This window comes from Chanodichthys erythropterus, chromosome 17, assembly GCF_024489055.1.
Source record: "Chanodichthys erythropterus isolate Z2021 chromosome 17, ASM2448905v1, whole genome shotgun sequence".
NCBI lineage: Eukaryota > Metazoa > Chordata > Actinopteri > Cypriniformes > Xenocyprididae > Chanodichthys > Chanodichthys erythropterus.
The window spans coordinates 10,912,637-10,926,281 of record NC_090237.1 but is presented as its reverse complement, the minus strand read 5'-3'; the positions used below and the strand labels follow the sequence as shown (position 1 = coordinate 10,926,281).

The 13,645-nt window shown below is 36.2% G+C and overlaps 1 protein-coding gene across 3 annotated transcripts; it reads right to left on the bottom strand.

Annotated features, from left to right (window-relative positions):
- Positions 1 to 715: 715 nt before the first annotated feature.
- On the bottom strand, positions 716 to 13,506 carry LOC137005336 (calcium-activated chloride channel regulator 1-like). Of its 3 annotated transcripts, none has more exons than XM_067366180.1 (15): positions 13,317 to 13,506; positions 6,241 to 6,460; positions 5,769 to 5,906; positions 5,524 to 5,674; positions 5,325 to 5,430; positions 5,084 to 5,240; positions 4,758 to 4,985; positions 4,385 to 4,609; positions 4,112 to 4,292; positions 2,673 to 2,779; positions 2,369 to 2,584; positions 2,021 to 2,285; positions 1,760 to 1,924; positions 1,452 to 1,676; positions 716 to 1,358 (listed from the first exon to the last, which is right to left on the bottom strand). In XM_067366180.1, the coding sequence occupies exons 2-15, from the start codon at positions 6,385 to 6,387 to the stop codon at positions 1,096 to 1,098; spliced, it is 2,574 nt and encodes an 857-aa protein (XP_067222281.1). In that variant the 5' UTR covers positions 6,388 to 6,460; positions 13,317 to 13,506; the 3' UTR covers positions 716 to 1,095. The 3 variants fall into 3 exon arrangements, with proteins under 3 accessions (XP_067222281.1, XP_067222282.1, XP_067222283.1); XM_067366181.1 differs by having other exon boundaries at positions 6,241 to 6,389; positions 13,317 to 13,327; XM_067366182.1 differs by lacking the exon at positions 6,241 to 6,460.
- Between the last annotated feature and the right edge of the window lie 139 nt (positions 13,507 to 13,645).

Here is a 13,645-nt window from a genome sequence, read left to right as displayed (position 1 = left end):
TATGACTGAATAGCTGCCATATAATGTAAATATCATCACTGGCAGAAAGCACAATAACATGAATGATCATAATGAGATCTAATGACACTATAAAGTCCTCATAAACAATGCCATGACTGAACCCAGATCGCCCTTATGATTTTTCAAATGTCACAATCAGCCCATCCATAAAGCCATACAGACCTTTTCCTACAACCCCTCAAACATGACTATAAGGCGTATTGATATATTTATATCTACATGACATGTCATCTTATTTGCTTAACCCTCTCACAGGATCTGATGAAATTTATTAAGCAACTCTCAACGACATTAAACATGACTTGTCAAGTGGAAGATGGTGAAACACTTCTGCTTGATTAAAAAAAGTTGAAAAAGATATAAAACACATAACTAATATATCAGACACACAGTAAATCATAACAGATATGCTAATATGTCTGTGGATATCATGCAAAGTGACTGTGTTTGGAATTAATCAACAAAATTAAGCTTTTATAACAGTGCAGAATCAAATTTTATTCTATTTTTTTGTTTAAGTTTTTTTCTGACTTTAGGGAATAAAAAATAATGTATCTTTTGTATTTATACAAGTTTTCTGCTGAGTAACAGAATTATTTATTCATTTTTTAATTATTTATTAATCTATCATGGGAGGGCACACATCTTTTGTAGATATGGACATAATTTGAAATGATGGGAATCATAATGCTTTTAGACACATTTATTTGATTATATTCAGGGTACACAACAATAGCTAAAGCAAAAATCAAGAACTGAACAGCAGTCATCATCTGAGTGAGTTTAATGTTATGCCTCTCTAGAAAAATTTCCAATATAAACAAATCTAAACAATTTACCGAACTGTATTTTGCATTTTATGTTTTTGCCAAGCATATGGTGTACAACTAAAGAAAATTCTGCAAAGTAATTGTACAAAAGAAAGATTTTCTTTGCATCAGATATTAATGTTAGTTGTAGTCTAAGAATCAGAAAGTTTTCTTCGACTCAACGCCCATGTTGTTATTGCAATAATACCAATAATCACCACAGTTGCCAGACAAACAGAAATTGCAATGAACATCAAGTTCAGGTCTAGCATGTGTCTGGACCAGGGAGCATCTTTGAAGCTTGAGCAATGTTGGAGATTTCAGATTTTACACTTTTTTTGTCCACAGACTGAACAGCAAAAAAGACCATGGTGCCATTTTGGATTGTGATATTAGGAATGAATGAATGCTGTTCAACTGATCCAGCCTCCTGCGGTGAGACAGCAGATGTGTTGAATACATGAGCATTGCTGAAGTTGAATCGAAGCTCTTTAAGGTCAAAGCTCCACCTGATCTCATAGGATTTAGCTTAAAAGGAAGGAAACACCTTGTGAGGCCTATTAAAAAATATACATTATTTTGTGATCCCCAAATTTATTTTATGTTAACTGTATGCTTTACCTGTCCCTTGGTCGAGGTCTTCACCAGGAGCCGTCCAGTTGAGAAGCACAGAGTCCTCCTGGATCTCAGCACTCAGATCTGTGATTCTGTTAGGAGGCAAATTTGGTGGGGTTGAGCCTGTAAAAGCCACCTCAAAACTCTCTCCGGTGACTGTCCTGGTAAATCTTCCAACCTCGAGTGATTCCTCAGAAACTGGAGGCTTTGGATTGTTCAGCTCCACCACACCTGATATTACAGGAACCGCATTAATAAATTTAAAGTTGAGGAACTGAATGAATGAATGAATTAGTCTCAATCTCACGATTTACCGTTTACCACATATCCAGGTACGTATGGGGCACCACCCCTTTTTTGGATAGTAAATCTGGCTTGTCCATCTAGATTCTTCACTCTTACTTTCAAGCTGCTTCTCCCTTTTTTCATCTGTGTGAAATATCTGGAATAGACACCATCATCTTTGAAAGCATCAGCTCCTGTAAAACAATACTTGATTTATTTGAGCATTTTTAGCCTTATAGTGTAAATCTGAGTTGAGTGTACACTTTAAACAAAAATGATGGGTAATTTACCTGCTCCATTGTCCAGAAGTTGTAATTCTTCTGCGGACCCAGATTCAGACTCCAGTGTAGCCCACACTTCAGCCTTTATTACAGGCCTGTAATTCTGACTGACCTCAGCAAACACTATCAAGGGTTTAGTGCCGTCACTGAACTGCTGGTTCATGTGGGCTTTGACAACGATAGGAGGAACATCAGCTCGCGCCGCTTGACTCGTTGCTGTTACAGTCAGAGACTGACTTATTGTAGTTTGGATACTGTATTTCCAGTCCCCAGGCTAGCAAACACAAAAATATAATTAGATGAATAATTAATGAAAATGTTTTAGGAAAGTTAATTAAATCTTGTGTAATTTGTCACCTGTGCAGTTCCTGGAACTTTCAAAGTGACTGTTTTTGCTGCTTCATCATGACGCATCTGTATTTGTTTGTAGGTTGAGCCACTTGGTGACTGTATGGAAATGTCAGGTAAACTTTTTTCATAGGTTATTGTAAAGCTAGTTTTGGTACCAATGGTCTTATCCACTAATATTGTCCCATTGAACCAGTCTGATGTTTTTTTCCCCGCACTGTCTATCTAAAGTGGTAATAAAAATGAATTATTAGAATATTCATAATAATCTTAAAGTGTTTTACCATGAGCAATGAGCGATCACTTGTCAAACCTGAACTGGATCTTTTGTTTGATCTCCTGTTGGTATTGTAATTGAAGAAAATCCATGCAGTAGCTGATTAGAGAGAATGTCGTCACTGGCTGTGATAAATTTCCCCCCTAATTCCAACATAGAACATATGAGAAATATGCACTGGATAATAAACGGGTATTCATAATATGAATATTATGATTTAGACCTACTATATTTTGATAGTAGACATATTATGATTATATATATATATATATATATATATATATATATATATATATATTGAGTTAAGGATTTGTAACTTCTGAGTTTGGGTCTGTCCAAATACCCATACTTGCAGTCTTGGCCACTTGAGAGTGAGTACACGTGACAGGAAGTAAATGTGCAAGACTGTCCATTGACTTAAAAATGGCAAAGTGCAGTGCCCTGAATGCACAATAAACCCACAGTATCGGAAGCAGTATTCAAGGCTATACATATCACATCATGCATTATGTTCGGGAACTTAGGTGGCCTGAAATCGCAAGATGTTGAGGAAAACATTCTACTGTGGGTTAAATTAATTAGACATGACATATAGCTTGGTGCACTTTTTATTGGTGCAAAGATGATAATAGGCTATGTGTATTTTGTACAATATTTGCAACTGTTTGGATGGATAGTTCACCCAAAATGAAAATTTTTGTTTCAAACCTGTATGAGTTTCTTTCTTCTGTTGAACACAAAATAAGATATTTTAAAGACTGCTGGTAATCAAACAGTTGACGGTAGCCATTGACTTCCATGTTGTTGTTTTTTGGGGGTTTTTTTGCCTTTTTTTCCTGCTATGGAAGTCAATGGCTACCGTTGTCTGTTTGATTACCAACATCCATTAAAATATCTTTTGTATTCAACAAAATTCAAAAACTCATACAGGTTTGGAACAACTTGAGGGTGAGTAAATGGTGACAGAATTTTAATTTTTGGGTGAAACAACCCCTTTAATAAGCCACAATTTTAAATTGTGTCTTCTTTTACATAGGGACTACTGAAATTTCAATTCAGGAAATACGTCATGTAAGTGTACAAGTGGTCAAGTGCAGAGACAGCAAGTGTGGGTATTTGGACAGGCCCCGTGTGATTCTTTTGAATGATTCATTAGAAGAACCAGGGTAGCGTTTCCCAAAAGCATCGTAAGCCTAAGTTGATCGTAGCTCCATTGGTTTCAATGGAGCTACGATCAACTTAAGCTTACGATGCTTTTGGGAAACGCTGCCCAGGTTAATAAGAGCAGTTTGTTAGTGAACCGAACTGTGATGAATGTTTATTTTTGGATGCTGTGAAGCTCATGTGGAGTGCCGTCGCTGATCTGCAAAACACTTGCACAACTTGCAGTTTGAAAACTACTGGTCTAAGTAATGAAATTCATACTTCTACTTTTTCTGGAACACTGTACATCATTAGGTGACAATGGTACTTACCAGTTTTGTCAGCCATTTCCCTCAGTGCTTTATCTGCTTTATCACCCAAAGCTATTGTGTGTATAATGGCTCCACTTTTAATTGCAGCTGGAACACAACTATTAATGTTGTCCGTCGCCTCACCATCTGTCAGAAAAATGATTTCATCCCCCATCACATCCCCATTGTCCTTTTCGAGTACCTTTAAGTTTTGAAGACAAATACAGAACATTTTATATAAAACAAACTGTAGGCTATATACTTAACACATCATAAACATGATCAATATTGCACCTTTAAACCTAGATTGAGGCCTTTACAAATGTATGTCCATCCATCTGCTACTTTTGGCAACAATTTGATGAGTTTCTCTCGTGTGGATTCACTGTCAATAGTAGTCAAGGGGCTCAGAGTTTTAGCATCAGTACTAAAGGTTACAATTCCAACGCTGGCTTGATCCTCAATGATGTTCTGCAGGAAATGTGTGGCAGCCTGCTGTAGTCGACGCATTCTGGGGCCCTAGAGAATGGGTGCAATAAAAAAAAAAATGCATATGATTTCAAGTTTTATGCTTTCTCAGGTATCAAAATGATTTAGATCATATCAGAGTATTGAAGGTTATAATGTAAGCATCTTTGTTTTCAAGTAAATTAATGTTATGGCATACTTTCATGCTTCCTGAGACATCAAGGACGAGACAAACAACCCGATGCTTTCGCTGCACGACTTTGAAAGTTGGCGCTGGTGGAGAGGACAGCAGTGGTTTCAGAGAACGAAGTGTGTCTTTATCAACAGAATCCTCAAATATCACAGTCCGTGTTGCTTTGCCACATTTTTTGTTTTGCAGGTTTGGGGCTTCATAATTGTGCTCGTTTTCACGACAAAATGTGCTCACCTGAAACCAAATATTTAGCACAATTCCTTCATTCTGTATGTTGCATAAAATGCACTGCAAATTTTGCATGTGTGGGAACATGTAAACTCTGTACTTACCGAATCCAGGCTTGGTAAGAACATTATAGAGCTGTCTGTGTTTTGATATTTGTTAGGAAAAAACTTGCACCCTTTAGTTGGTAGTAAAGTTTGTGGATCAGTCTGGCACGGTTGACGTGATTCATCATAAAACTGACCTTCAATGTTTTTGCTACACCTAAAGATAAGCAGGAAATCAATGGTTATGATCGTTTCAATGAGATTTTAATAATACGCTTTCTTTTTGTTAAAGTCTTATGACCTTGTAGCTTCAATACGACCATTAGAGTGGTAGAATGGATTTGTTTCACTGTGTTCATCATACACGCCCCATCTCAGATGAGCCCATTCATGAACCAAGACCTTTCCTGCAAACAAACAAACAAACATTCTGGTTAATAAAACAAAGAGATTAGTGCATTAACCTGCACAAATGTTGAAGGATAACAAATGACATTCACCTCTTGACCCATAAGTCTTAATGAGTGTGTCGTCTTGGAGGAATTTTGGGGTGAAATGAATGAACTGAGCCTCAGCTCCACATTCACCATATTGAAGAGTGTAGGGTTCATCACCATATGCTGGATTAGCATTATCAATTCTAATGTTTGCCTGCATTTCACATTGAAATTGTCAGCAGTATGTTAATGAAATGAGTAAACGTTAATATTTGACACGTAAGATAAAATGGCATAATTCTCTGTACCTTTTCATAGGACTCTGCTCTTGCTTTGGTAAAATCCTTACTATTCCAGTGGGGTGGAACGAGTATTGTTGCTTCTTTGAAATAGACCTTTTTATCCAATGCTTGATGAAGATGAATCGACCCTTTAGTGACCATGTCCTGTCAGAATGAAAAATGAAGAAAAACTCAAAACACAGTATTTATAAAAAAGTAATTATACTTTCATTTGTTCATTCACAAATACTGTTAATGAAACTTGATTAGGGTGAATTGAGGATGATTGGAACAATTTTTGCAATTGAGACTTTGAAAAAGTGTCCCAATCAACCTGAATCCCCCTATATGTTTCTATATGATTTTCTTTAAAAGCTGCAACAAAATGTTATCTTTCACAAAAGCTATTAAAACCATTAATTAATATTTTGTTAAATAGACAAAAAAAAAAAAAAAAAAAAAAATATATATATATATATATATATATATATATAATCACCTTGATTTTATCAATGAGCGTGTTATCCTGTGGTACTCTTGAACTGATTGCAATGGTAACATCAACATAACCATTTCCATCTAGTTTGATTCCAGTGGATGACGACAGCAACATCCATAATAAGACCGACACTGTTCTTGAGTCCATAGCTGTAGAGTTTAGATGAACAGCAACTCACGAAACCCAGTTTTGGACAATTTCACAAATGATCTTGAGGAGTCTGATCAGAGATAAGAGGGTGTGTGCTTCAATGTCATGCAGGGGCGTGACTACATTCTGCTAACATCATGATCTATTTAAAACATAAGATCTATATTCTTCATATACTTAATTTGCCCAAAAAGCTTATACATTTGAAAAATGTTGGCTAACTCTTAATTAGTTTACTTTGTGAGACTATACTGTGGCAATGCATCGATATGACTTAGAAAACAGGAAATGCACTCTTCAGTGTGTTCACCATCACAGGGTATTACGTAAAAACTCAACAAGAGACTTGAAAACCATTCTACGCTAAAAGGCAAAAGACATTAACTTGCTATAGTGTGGAACTGAGAAAAATTACTTAAAAAACCCAACCAAATTAATTATAGGTAAGACACTGGAAATCTGGCAATTAGATGTTTTAGTAATGAAAATTGTCTACATAAAAAAATCTTGAGCTCAAAATTTCACAACTATTTTGAAGTTACTGTACTCTGCCTTTGTATTGTCTGCAAAAAGTGAGAAGTCATGCCAAGGCAAAAGGCAGTAACTTCCACATTATCAATATTTGGTTGCTGATCACCATTAACAAAATCATTATAGTAACACCTGTATAAAATCTAGTGATCATGGCATTTATTTTGGATGATTTACAATTGCTTTGTTATATGAAGAAGTTTAGTAGCCTTGGAGACTAGCCTATTTATGCTACACACCATAAAACAAAATGTGGCTATAAATCATTATAAGCATGGTCTTCATAGAAAGTGTTACCAATTATTATTATTATTTTTTTTAAATCTATTATTTCAATCAAAAGAAAAAAAAATGCAGTCGTCCTTGTGTTAAACATATCAATTTGCCTTATAGTCATGTTTGAGGGGTTGTAGGAAACGCCCTTATGATTATTGAAAAATCATAAGGGCGATCTGGGTTCAGTCATGGCATTGTTTATGAGGACTTTATAGTGTCATTAGATCTCATTATGATCATTCATGTTATTGTGCTTTCTGCCAGTGATAATTACATTAGATGAGGGGCAATGATCCTGTAAAAGGAAAATCATTGTCTAAATAAAAACGTAACTGCTGGAAAATGACAATAGATTTTCAGCCATTAAGTTATTAGACACAACAAACCCCACGGCAGTATAGTACAAGTACTCAATTACTTTCTACTCAACATTTTATGAATGATACCCCATATGTCCATAATACCTGTATACATTTCTTTGTTCTGCTGAACACAAAGGAAGATATTTTAAAGAAAGTTTGCAACCAAACTCTTGTGGGGCACCATTGGCTTCCATAGTAGTATAATAATATCATGGAAGTCATGAAAATCATGAAAATATCTTCCTTTGTGTTCAGCAGAACAAAGAAATGTATACAGGTCTGGAACAACCTGAGGGTGAGTAAATGATGACAGAATTTGTATTTTTGGATGAACTATCCCTTTAATATTTCTCTCTCTGCTATAACTGTGTCTTTGGTATGTGTTTGTTACAACAAAACATAAAGTAATATTGCTGCTAGCAATACAGTGCTGTGATACTATAAACAATTTTATTAAATTATGCAGAAAATGTTTTGACAAGGTCATGCGGACTCACACAGACATCAAGAATCAGCCTGTAAATCTTGAGGTTCATATGTTGATCATTGATGTCTCTGTGCAGTGTCTTGTTTTTGATCTGGATGAAATAATCAGTTTGTGATGTTTGGGGGCACTGTTTTAATCTATGACATAAAACACACCAGTTATAACCCGCTTGTGATTTTTTTAAACCTTTATTGCGTCTTAAAAACGGTGGTTGCTAACAAGTTGCTATAAGGGACTACTTCCTTTGGCGGGGACTTTAACCGCCATCATGACAATCAGGACATTTGGACAGCATTTCTCATGAAAAACTGGATAAGTATTCATACACAGCGCAGATCACAATCAGCGAGCATGTTTTTAAAGTTGCTTTTTAAAGTTTGAGGAAGCTTGGTGGCAGTGACAGAAATTTTAAAGCCTACCGTTAACTTTTTATATCTGACGACTTTATTATGAAAAAATTCTAAACCTTTACAGAACATTCAGGACATTCCTAAAACGTCCTCTTTTGGTAATGAAAGTGCTGCAGTTTAAGGTTCCTTAAATGACTTTAGGGGGACCTTCTCTTTTGGTTATGCTATGGTCACATAAGAACGTTACAAAGAGGACATTTGGGACATTAACAGAACGTTCCCACATGGTCCTCTGTTATTCTTTTAATAACGAGACCATAGATTAAATGGAAGGTCCCACTAAAGGCATATTAGGAATCTTAAGCTGCAGCACTTTCATTACCAAAAGAGGACGTTTTAGGAACATCCCCAATGTTCTGTAAAGATTCTGACTTTTCGTCACCTTTAGAGAACTTTTAGGGAACGTTGTGCAAGGTCCTCACCTTCTATGTGCGTGGTGTTATGGTTTTCTGCCTTGGTTTCTCATGGGCTTTTGGAAATTACTGTTAAGACAATCCTTTATTTTCTCAAAAAACAAACAAACAAACAAACAAACAAACAAACAAAAAAGATATTTATCCACATGATAAAGGAAGTTTGAATGTCCCAAAATATCAATAGCTCATTTTTGACCAAAAATGAAGTTACTACCTTTTGCCTTATAGGGCAGAATTATAAACTAACTTTTTGCTTCTATTATTATTAGTATGTTGTTGTTGTTGTTGTTTATTGCCGTGACAAGGATAAAATTGGGGAAATTACATGAGTGCCATGAGTGCTCAAAAAGTTCATATTTAAGTTCTACTTTAAAATACAAGCTCAGCAGGTAATATTTAGAGTCTAAATTGTATTGTTAAATTACAGCCATTACACATTAAATCAATCCAATTGCCACCACACTTTCAAAAATGACCAGATGCAATCCTAGTGAAAACACACAAAAATAAAACATTAGGGACTATTAGTCTAAGTCTCGCCACTGTTGTTGTGGACTGATGATTCAGATCTGATGATCCTTTTTAAATAAAATTGACCTCAAGTATTGTGTCAACTTCTCAGGAAGCAAAGTAGTATTCCATAACTCCAATAAATACTGCTTCATTGTGATAAGGTGTTCCAAGGTACACAATAAAATATTGCATAATTTTTTTCCTTGCCATTCAATAAAAAATTGTCACAATCACTAGCTGGAGTGCCCTTGAGAGCCATCAGGGGGCACTCCATTACAGACTTTTGCCATCCCATCAAAGACTACATCCCCCACAATGTTCCCTCTAATTTTTTTTTCTCACTCAGCAAAACTTTTCTCTGTTGAGCGCACATTTTGGCCACCTGAGCAAAAACATACTTTATATCAGACCTGTACAATGAACGTAAACACACACACACACACACACACAAAAGGTTTTATCATGCAACTGTAACATTTAACTTTAATGTGCCGTTTCTATTTTATTCGACCCTTGATATAACTTAGTGATTTATTAAATAATATGTTTGAAAACAAGCAGTTCAGTCACTAAATTAAGCACATTTTAGGTTACTTGAGATTTTTCACATTGCTGTATTAACTGTACCAGTCTTTACCAAGAAATTCTATTAAAAAATAATTTCTGTCCTCCTGCAGGACAGTTCAATTCTTTATAATAATATAATTATTGAGCAGTTACAATGATGGTTTGGGACAACCATAATGTGTTTTTGTACAGTCAATTATTAGCAACAGACAGTGTTATACCATCAAAATTACATGTTTATTGCTTATGAATTTCCCAGATTTTATATGGGAGGTTAAGATTTTTCATGGCAAGGTGCCCTAAACAATCCCCTTGTAAGATCAATTTTTTATTAGGCTTACATTATAATATAATAAAATATAATATTTAAGTATTTATACAGTATTATATCAGTTTAAATGCTTCCTTTTGTTTTAATATATTATATAGTGAAAACAAACTAAAGCATTTAAACCGATAGCTAAATATTTTTAAGAAAAGTGTTAACTCTTTTATAGTCATCTAAACATCCCTGAAACCCACAGCACCACCACACACAAAAATCTATTTAAACTGAGGTATCACTGATGTATTTTGAGTTTGCAAGCCACACCTGTGGTGGGTGTGTGATTGTAAATGTCCCAGAGTTTTGTTAGCATTCTGTGCCCATCATCCGTTATTTCCACCACTTTTCATTAAAACATGACGTTTTATTTCACATTTCTTTTGTTGATGTATTTAGTCCGCAAACATTACAGTATTCTTACCGTGACTGATTTGGCTCAGGGCCAGCCAGCTCACACGCGCTCAGTCGTTCTCTTTCTATGAAACCTGTAAACCGCATTCACCGGTTCCAACTCTATAGCGACAATAACTCTATAGCGGTTGTCCAGAGCACTGCAATTATTTCTCATTTAAAGGGGTGGTTGCATGCGATTTCACTTTTTTAACTTTAGTTAGTGTGTAATGTTGCTGCTTGAGCATAAACAGTATCTGCAAAGTTACAGCGCTGAAAGTTCAATGCACACGGAGATATTGTCTTTTAAAGTTATGGCATTTTATTGCCTACAAAAACGGGTGGTTTGGACTACAACAAGCTTCTTCCCGGGTTGGTGACATCATAAACCCTTGCTATTAACATAAACACTGCCCCCGGGAATACGCAACAAAGTGGGCGAGGCCATGTGGCGCAGCATAATGAAAGCGGAAGAGTTGTTTACACCGAACGCGAGCTGCGCGACACGACGCGTCAAAAGATATAGAACCCATTATTATCTTTGATATTTTCTACACTGGATGCGGCGCTGAAGACGGCTTCCTGAATCTACACGAGTTCAATGCTGGATTTACACAAAGACTTTTACTAAAAGATGAAGCAGTTCCCACTTTAAAAGCAGAAGCTGCTGTTTATCAGCCCCAAACTGTAAGTACGTTTTATTGTTTGTCTTTTAAACGTAATGTTATAGTTCTGTTGCTATTTTTAATGCATCTAGGACGTATACCAAGAGCAACTCGTTTTTGCTAGCCAGTTAGCTAAATTCTAGTGCAACAAACACCAACAAACTTCTATGTTCATAGACAAACAGTTGTTCATGCTATAAATTAAACGCTACCTTTACAAAAATGCGACTACTCAGGCATGTATTTACTAAGGTAAAGCTTTAATCAGGATAAAACTGTATATTGAAAGCTAACAAACAGCAGTGACAGCTTATCTAAACACACAAATACTAAATGAAATACCATTCATAAACATCCTTCAAAAGCCGCGATTGCAGAGGTTCTACTTTTTCCTCTTCATCTGGGTCTGATTTGGCTCAATTTGATACAGCAATATAGGCGCTTTTATTTACTTTCCACCTAAGCGCGTAACTACGAATGGTAAGGGGCGTGGCGTTTCCGGACACTTCAGCGAATCACGACAGACTGGGCCAGTAACCAACCTGCTGACCAATCTGAGCACATTGCGTATGTCGGAGGGAGTGGCTTCATAGAAGCAGGAAGTCAAACGAGCCGTTCATATGACAGTGGAAACAGAGGTGTAGAATTAAGACAAAATATGTGAAAAATACAGCATTTAAAAAAAAAACAAAGCATTAAGACATGTTAAACTGTGCCCCCAAAACACAATCAAGCCTAGAAAAAAAACATGTAACCTCCCCTTTAAACTACTACAATCAGTTTCATGTCTGTTCTCTGCGCGGCAATTATTTTTTCTGCGCGGCCGCGGCTTCAGAAGTGTGTGGCCGCGCACGCGCGCAGCTTAGAGGGAACATCCCCCATAACTCCTTGCCTGGTCTCATCATACATGATTGTCTACAGCAGTTTCTCATTACCTTGTTTAGCCCAGCCTATTTAAACCCTGTTCACACAGCCATTCATTGTAAAGTCTTGTATGTGACTATTCTGTATTTCTGAGCATGCTGTCTTTTACGTCTCATGTTTATGGTTTTGACTTTCTGCTTTGTTTTCCCTGTTTGTGTGTGTATCTGTGCCCTGTGACTGCTTGGACTGGGTGTGTGTTGACCTGCTTGACCTGTGTTGACCTGCTTGTTTTTGGACTTTGATTGTGGATTACCCTTTCAATAAATGTTTTGATCCTCAACCTTTGTGTCTCGGATTAGTCAAATTAAAACATTGCAACAACCCTCCAAAAAATAGTCTAGAATATTAATGGACCTTTTTCACATTTCCAGTGTTCTCAGAAGCAGAATTTGTCATAGTTGGGTAAACTTCTCTAGCTCCTGCCTTTTTTCAAAATGAATCAAAAGTGCCCCTCTCAGAAATTATCAACAATAATATTGTGGTCAATAAAACACAATATATTTGAATTATAACATGACAACTTGTACAAAACAGTAATGAATCGCTAAAAAGTCCCCCTTATCTGCCGTCAGACAGTCTGAGACGTCATTAGGCTTTTGTTCACATATAAACATTCATCAACACGTACATCAGTTATTGTAAACAAGCTCAAGCATGTTTTCTTGATGTGCAAGAACCAATGAGGTTCAATCTCGTGTTACACAGCACGTTTAAGCTTTCGCAAGAACCAGTGAGTTTTGTTCTCACGTGTCAAGCAAGTACAGTTGAGCTTTTGTTTGTTTATATGTGAATAAAAGCTTAAATTCAATCAGTTCATCAAATAAACAATCGAGTCTCTTCAGAAAATTTGGGCTAAACCACTCAATTCATATATGGATTAGTTGTATATGAAAAGAATGCTTATGTGCACAGGAGTGTAGGTTTTTTTTTACAAACGGACATAGCCAACTACTGGCCTGGCATGCCGCATTTTTGCAGATCTGTACAAAGAAAAATTTCCATTGTTAGTACATTGTTGTCATGTAAACATTCCCTTAGTAAGTAGCGTGTTGAAACTCACGGTTATGGTAAGGGGAGTGACATTTCCGAAACACGTTCAAAGTGGTTGACCAATCACAACACACGACCAATCAGAGCACATTGCACTTTTCCAAAGGAGGGTCTTCATAGAGACAGGAACTAAACAAAGTGTTACTGATAGACTAGGAAGAAAGGTGCTGCAACAATGTCGAACACTGAGAAATATAAGGTTTTTTTTAGCATTCAAGTATGACAACTTAATCTAGTCAAGCCCAAAAACAAATTCAAAACTTTGAAAAATGGCATAATAGGTCCCCATTTAAAATTCAAAGAGTGACTTAACTAAAAATGTGCTTTAAATCATCATAA